We start from the raw sequence: 7,818 nt of genomic DNA, 5'->3' as shown, positions 1-7,818 counted from the left end.
ACAATCACATGCCTGAAAAATACCTAGCTCCTAGATTTTCAACATTTTTCGAGCACATGTTTAGCATATATGTGAGTTTTCATTTTCTGTTAGGAGCTGTGTGATATTTTTGTACTGTTCCTTCATCACAAGCTCTGCTGTAACAGTAGTAGAAGAAAATTAGAGGGGTGTGTGACTCCATTTAAAAAAGGGTCATTTCCTTTTTTACATGAGGGGTCTTATATCACTCTAATTATATCACAAGGGGAGATAGGGATTCTGTATTAGCCAGGGGCAGACTGAGACCAATCATGGCCCAGGGCAAAAATTAGGGAAGGGCCCCAAACTGTCTCACACTGACCCAAATGTATAAAAATGTATGCAAATGAACATGGTAGCTTCCCTGCCCTGCGCTTCAGGCCCTCCAACCTCCAGGACCCCCAACGTCAAGGACCAGAGACAGGGCCCCCAACCTCCAGGGCTAGATCCCATACTCCATGGCCCTCAGCGACAGACTCCCGACAGGTCCCCCCCCCCCACTTTAGGACCCCCAGAAACAAACCCTACATCCAGGCACAAGGCCCCCATACTGTGGCTTGGGCCCCCACTAAACCCACACTTAACTGCTTAGTAACTGATAGGGCAGCTGTAAGCCCCAACTTAAGCAGCACACCAGGAGCCATGGGATTGCCATTTGTGGGCCCCCTGACATGCTGGCCCCTCAGTGCCTGGCTGATCAGTCCGCTGGTAATAGCCCTCTTTATCCACCACTAGAAATGACCTGGTTTCTGGTTGGGTACATTTTTTAATGGTGATCCACCGCATGCTAGGAAGCAGGTGACCCCTCATTTGAAGAGATCATTCTCTCCTTTAAAATTAGAGGGGTCACATGCAGTGTTCCCTCTAAGGCCAGTTTTGTGAGCGCCCCAGCAGTGAAACTGCTAATAAGGGAACCACACCTTGCAGTCTGCATTGCGTAGTGTTTTCTAATTGCTCTAATTAACTGTTTCACTGCTGGACCGCTCACAAAACTGGCCTTAGAGGGAACACTGGTCACATGATCCTTAAGCACAAGATCTATCACTCTTAAACATTTTCTAAGCATGGGAATATTAGTTTATTGTTGGTATTATTATAATTAAATATAATATATTATTATTATTAATTAAATAGACATAATACCTTTTTAAAATACCCTCTATTAGATGCAAGATATAAACATAATTGCAGGCTTTGTTTCTGTGACCTGAACCTATATAACAATCACAAGTCAGATAATAAATTTGAGCACATAGCAGTTTTAATATTGTTGCATAACCACAAACAACTTTACAATCAAATTTTTGTAATATCTTAAAAGGACCGTAAACACCTATTGTTTTTATGTAAAATTGTGTTTTGTCCCACACTCCCTAGAGAAGCCAAAAAGCTAATTCTTTAACTTAGGGTTTTTAAACTACTGCAAATTGCCTATAACAGCTATGTGATTTGCAGCAATTGCAGGTTACATATTTACTTTTTGGCCTTTATAGGGATAAGCACAATTTTACAAATAAAAAAGGAGGTGTTTAAAGGGACATGAAACCCCCCAAAAATATTTCATGATTCAGATAGAGCATGTAATTGTAAACAACTTTCTAATTTACGTCTGTAATCTAAATTGCTTTGTTCTCTTGGTATCCTTTGTTGAAAAGCATATATATATATATATATATATATATATATATATATATATATATATATATATATATATGTAGTCTCAAGAGCTGGGGGCTAGCTGCTGATTGGTGGCTTTAAATATATGTCTGTTCTCATTGACTTAATTATTGTGTTCAGCCATCTCCCAGTAGTGCATTGCTGCTCCTTCAATAAAGGATACCAAGAGGATTGATAAAAGAAATGCATTGAAAAGTTGCTTAGAAATACACGCTCCTCCTGAATCATGAAAGAAATATTTTGGGTTTCACGTCACTTTAATGTCCTTTTAAGGTCTTTTAGTTAAGGATTTAAATAGTAAAATAGTAAAAGAGTGTAATATAGCAGGATACAGAGAGTTTGGTTACATTGTTTTGCATAAAGCAATCTCAGCAGTAAGGTTATGTACTGAAGCGTCTCCTCATGATGGGAATTCACTCTGTATTGCTAGGTTTGTGGTCGGAACTTCATTTCAGACACCTTCAATGAGTAATTGCTCGGTTTGAGAGATGACCAGTTGACGCCCTCTCCCTTTTGGTTGTTCTCGCCTTCTAGATACAGCCCATTCAGGTTGGAATCATGACATGCCTCGTACCACCAAGCACCATTGTATCTCACTGCACAATTGGTGTTTGAGCCTTTGTCATTGTCCTTGTCTTTAGTGGTAAATGCCATGTTATTGTGCCACTTAAATAACGAGTCACCTGTGGTAGAAAAAGTGTATTTGAGTAACAGAGCAAGAGGATACAACAAGATCAAATACAACAGGTACTGAAGGTACAAGGACATTAGGGGCACATTACCAAATATAGCTTAAAGGGACAGTAGACACCTTGTGATTTTAATATAAATGTTTACATAAACTACTTTGCTGAACACTTTGTTATTTATTTTGCCCCAATTTCGTGTAGTTTAGCTCTGGAAATTGTGACTTTTTTATTCTCAGAACTGCAAAAAATACACACTGCAGATTCCTCAAAGATAACCCTGCTACATATCTGTTCCTAATGGGCTTTAGCAGATAACAACAAAACAATGCCTTGTTTCCTGCAAACTCAAACCCAAAGTGGCTTCTCCCAAGTGGTGGGTGAAGTTTGGCTATAGAAAAACAATTGCAGCAAACAATCGCAGCAAACAATCACCTAGATTACGAGTTTTGCGCTAAACAGGGTGCGAAAATAACGGCAAAAAAATTTGCGTTATTGCACTCTCCATAGCGCTGTCATTACAAGTTACACAAAAACCTCCTTGTGCTGTGCAATATGGTGCGATAAGCTCCATACCGCACAAAAGCCAAGGGCTGAGTTTACATGCTCGTGCACGTTTTCCCCCATAGACACCAATGGGGAGAAAGTGTTTGAAAAAAACTAACACCTACAATCGCAGAATGGAGATCGCTGTAAAGCAACCTCATTGATGTCTATGGGGAAAATAAAGTTACATTAAAACCTAACACCCTAACATAAACCCCAAGTCTAAATACCCCTAATCTGCCACCCGACATCACAGACGCTAAACATATTAACCCCTAATCCGCCGCTCCCCAACATCGCTGACAATAAATACAATTGTTAACCCCTTATCTGGTGTTTCCTGACATTGCCGACGCTAAATAAACATATTAACCCCTAATTCGCCAGTCCCCGACATTGCTGACACTAAATAAACCTATTAACCCCTAAACTGACAGCCCCCCCCCACATCATAACTAATAAACTAAACATATTGTTATGGTATCACCAGATATCAAGGGTTAATACCAGATGAAAGATGTCCTGAATATGGGATCAGCAACACACAACCCAGCTAATTCCCCCTTCAAACATGAGACCAGGCTCCACATTGAAGTTAAAAACAGAATGCACTTTATTGAGGGCTATATGCCCAGTATTTATGCAGGTCTGAGACCAGATGGGGGGTTGGAAGAGTATTTTACATTAGATAGAGGGAAGACGCCCTTTGACATGATACAATAGAATTACATTACTTAACCAAATAAACAATTTAAACACAAGAAAACAATGGAGTCCTTCTTATCACCTGGAAGTCTGCTCTCTCTCTGGAGATGATTAAACAATGTGAATGTTTATCACATAAACCTAATTACAGTACACAATAGATGCTGCCAAAAAACCTGTCTTTAGAAAATAGCTTCTCAAAGCTGAACAAAGTTAACCCTTCCAGTACTGACAGAGGGGTCTGTCACACGGCTCCCTCCTGGTGGGACACTCCGGCAGACCCGGCTTGACCCTTTGGTGGGTCAACTTGGGGATGACCGGACTAGGAGGTGGTAGGCATGTCAGTTTGCCAGGACAATCCATCTGTATTCCCATTATGAGAGAGAATTCCTGTCCATATAAATAAGGGTTCAACTTCTTCAGTGCCCAGACTAGGGCTAAACAGTCCTTCAAAATCTCATCGGCTTCTTTACGAGTTTTTTGTACCTGCTCTTTATAGGTATCCACAAGCCCTTCATGCTGATGTAGGTTGCCCTTGAGCTGCTGCACCTCACTATGAGCCAGCGTCAGCTTCTCCTCCAGTGTCGCTAAGTTTGTCTTGAATGTTTCATGTTCCACTCTCAAGCTGGTGTTTTCTGCAGTCTGTCGGTGCAGCTTGTCTAGCAGAGATTCCCGTTCTAAACGCGCTTTTTCCTCTGCGCTCCTCTTCTCTCCCACTAGCACTGTTACGTGATTGTTTAACGTGACCATTTCATCCTCTACTTGACTTTTCTCCTTCATCAGCGCATTGTAACGGGACTTCCACGTATCAATGGCGGATAGAGATTTACTGAGCTCAGCGTCCTGGGGCTCAGCAGCAGGTGGGTCAGTCTCTGTGGCACGGATCTGGGCACGGGTAGTCACAGGGTTAACATCGGCGGGACACATGGGAGCGTAGGCAGAAACAAGGGGGGCCAAGTCATTTCCAAGGAGAACATCAGCTGGTAAGTCCTTCATGACCCCCACATTCACATGTCTAGAGCCCACTCCCCAATCCAAATGTACCCGGGCAACAGGTAGGCGGAACACAGCGCCCCCTGCTACCCTCACAACCACAGTGTCTCCAGTGTGCTGTTTCTCAGACACCAAGTTCTTTTGAAGCAAGGTCATGGTAGCACCAGTATCCCGTAGACCACTGACCTCCTTCCCATTCACTTTAACCAGTTGCCGGTTATTCCGGTGGGCGGCTTGCACGGGGTCTGCTTCATGTAGGATGCCCCAGCATTCTTGCTCCTCTACGTAGTGGGCCGCAGGCTGAGGGTTACGTGGGATTCCGCCGGCGGGTCTTCTCCAGGACTGTGCTTGGTTCGCTGCGTTTAGGGGACACTCTGGTCTTTTGTGCCCAAGTTGCTTACATCCAAAGCACCGAATAGGTTGTGAGTAGCCCCGTGAATTGAACCAGGCTCTCTGAGGATAGTTCATGGCTGGAGGCCGTGTGGTAGAGCGGTGCGCCGGGGGTTGGTAACTGGTAGCTGCTGGGGTGACAGTGGGTCGGTACTCCACTCTGGCAGGGGGCTTAGTGGTAGCAGTGTCCAGTTTGCGGGCATCCGTATACTCATCTGCCAAGCGAGCTGCTTCATGCAGGGTGGAGGGTTTACGGTCCCGAACCCACTCTCGAACTCCTGCGGGTAACTTGTCGAAGCAATGTTCCAACAGGAATAGCTGCAGCACCTCTTCCCCAGATACAGCTTGGCACCCCGCTATCCAGTGAGCTGCTGTGCGGTGCACCTTACATGCCCACTCAACGTAGGAATCTCCAGCTAGCTTAACAGTGTCTCTGAACCGTCTCCTGTATGCCTCCGGTGTAATCGCATACCTGCAGAGCAGAGCCTCTTTTACAGCATTATAATCCCCGACTTCCTCATCTGGAATGGCCCGAAAAGCCTCGCTGGCCCGGCCGGATAATTTTCCGGATAATATCATGACCCAGTCCTCTGCGGTTACCTTGTGTAGTGCACATTGCCTGTCAAAATCCGCAAGGTACCCATCAATCTCTCCTTCTGTTTCCAGGAAGTTTTTAAAAGCTGCAAAATTTACTTTTCTCTTTTCCACTGGGGTTGCTGTGACTTGGGCTGCTGCAGCGCCGCTTTGGTGAAGTAGGTTGGCCTCCACAGCTGCTATGACCCGGTCGATAATTTCGGCAGATGGGTTGGGGCCATAATGTGCCAGTCTTATTTTAACCGCCTGATCAAAGCTTGCTTCTTCGGGGGTTCTGTCTGATATGCTGGGCCCATTGGTTCCTTCGGTCCCTGGTACTCCTTCCATCTTCGTCAGTATTGTAATAATCCCCCTCTTCCTGAGGTTACTGGCTTGTGTAGTTGCTCTTCTGGGCGATGAGGATCATCCCGTCGCTTGCCACCAATTGTTATGGTATCAACAGATATCAAGGGTTAATACCAGATGAAAGATGTCCTGAATATGGGATCAGCAACACACAACCCAGCTAATTCCCCCCTCAAACATGAGACCAGGCTCCACATTGAAGGTAAAAACAGAATGCACTTTATTGAGGGCTATATGCCCAGTATTTATGCAGGTCTGAGACCAGATGGGGGGTTGGAAGAGTATTTTACATTAGATAGAGGGAAGACGCCCTTTGACATGATACAATAGAATTACATTACTTAACCAAATAAACAATTTAAACACAAGAAAACAATGGAGTCCTTCTTATCACCTGGAAGTCTGCTCTCTCTCTGGAGATGATTAAACAATGTGAATGTTTATCACATAAACCTAATTACAGTACACAATAGATGCTGCCAAAAAACCTGTCTTTAGAAAATAGCTTCTCAAAGCTGAACAAAGTTAACCCTTCCAGTACTGACAGAGGGGTCTGTCACACGGCTCCCTCCTGGTGGGACACTCCGGCAGACCCGGCTTGACCCTTTGGTGGGTCAACTTGGGGATGACCGGACTAGGAGGTGGTAGGCATGTCAGTTTGCCAGGACAATCCATCTGTATTCCCATTATGAGAGAGAATTCCTGTCCATATAAATAAGGGTTCAACTTCTTCAGTGCCCAGACTAGGGCTAAACAGTCCTTCAAAATCTCATCGGCTTCTTTACGAGTTTTTTGTACCTGCTCTTTATAGGTATCCACAAGCCCTTCATGCTGATGTAGGTTGCCCTTGAGCTGCTGCACCTCAATATGAGCCAGCGTCAGCTTCTCCTCCAGTGTCGCTAAGTTTGTCTTGAATGTTTCATGTTCCACTCTCAAGCTGGTGTTTTCTGCAGTCTGTCGGTGCAGCTTGTCTAGCAGAGATTCCCGTTCTAAACGCGCTTTTTCCTCTGCGCTCCTCTTCTCTCCCACTAGCACTGTTACGTGATTGTTTAACGTGACCATTTCATCCTCTACTTGACTTTTCTCCTTCATCAGCGCATTGTAACGGGACTTCCACGTATCAATGGCGGATAGAGATTTACTGAGCTCAGCGTCCTGGGGCTCAGCAGCAGGTGGGTCAGTCTCTGTGGCACGGATCTGGGCACGGGTAGTCACAGGGTTAACATCGGCGGGACCCATGGGAGCGTAGGCAGAAACAAGGGGGGCCAAGTCATTTCCAAGGAGAACATCAGCTGGTAAGTCCTTCATGACCCCCACATTCACATGTCTAGAGCCCACTCCCCAATCCAAATGTACCCGGGCAACAGGTAGGCGGAACACAGCGCCCCCTGCTACCCTCACAACCACAGTGTCTCCAGTGTGCTGTTTCTCAGACACCAAGTTCTTTTGAAGCAAGGTCATGGTAGCACCAGTATCCCGTAGACCACTGACCTCCTTCCCATTCACTTTAACCAGTTGCCGGTTATTCCGGTGGGCAGCTTGCACGGGGTCTGCTTCATGTAGGATGCCCCAGCATTCTTGCTCCTCTACGTAGTGGGCCGCAGGCTGAGGGTTACGTGGGATTCCGCCGGCGGGTCTTCTCCAGGACTGTGCTTGGTTCGCTGCGTTTAGGGGACACTCTGGTCTTTTGTGCCCAAGTTGCTTACATCCAAAGCACCGAATAGGTTGTGAGTAGCCCCGTGAATTGAACCAGGCTCTCTGAGGATAGTTCATGGCTGGAGGCCGTGTGGTAGAGCGGTGCGCCGGGGGTTGGTAACTGGTAGCTGCTGGGGTGACTGTGGGTCGGTACTCCACTCTGGCAGGG

The 7,818-nt window shown here is 45.6% G+C and overlaps 1 protein-coding gene across 2 annotated transcripts in view; it reads right to left on the bottom strand.

Annotated features, from left to right (window-relative positions):
- Nucleotides 1-1,257: 1,257 nt before the first annotated feature.
- Nucleotides 1,258-7,818, bottom strand: part of LOC128642607 (ficolin-1-B) — a 97,241-nt gene continuing 90,680 nt past the window's right edge. For both annotated transcript variants that reach the window (XM_053695378.1, XM_053695377.1), the window contains one exon: nucleotides 1,258-2,378. In XM_053695378.1, the coding sequence (XP_053551353.1) occupies nucleotides 2,122-2,378 (257 nt within the window). In that variant the 3' untranslated portion in view covers nucleotides 1,258-2,121. The remainder of the gene's footprint in view (nucleotides 2,379-7,818) is intronic.

Source organism: Bombina bombina, chromosome 12 (genome assembly GCF_027579735.1).
Source record: "Bombina bombina isolate aBomBom1 chromosome 12, aBomBom1.pri, whole genome shotgun sequence".
In the NCBI taxonomy this organism is placed as follows: domain Eukaryota; kingdom Metazoa; phylum Chordata; class Amphibia; order Anura; family Bombinatoridae; genus Bombina; species Bombina bombina.
The sequence above is the reverse complement of the archived record's forward strand: the minus strand, read 5'-3'. Positions and strand labels throughout refer to the sequence as shown.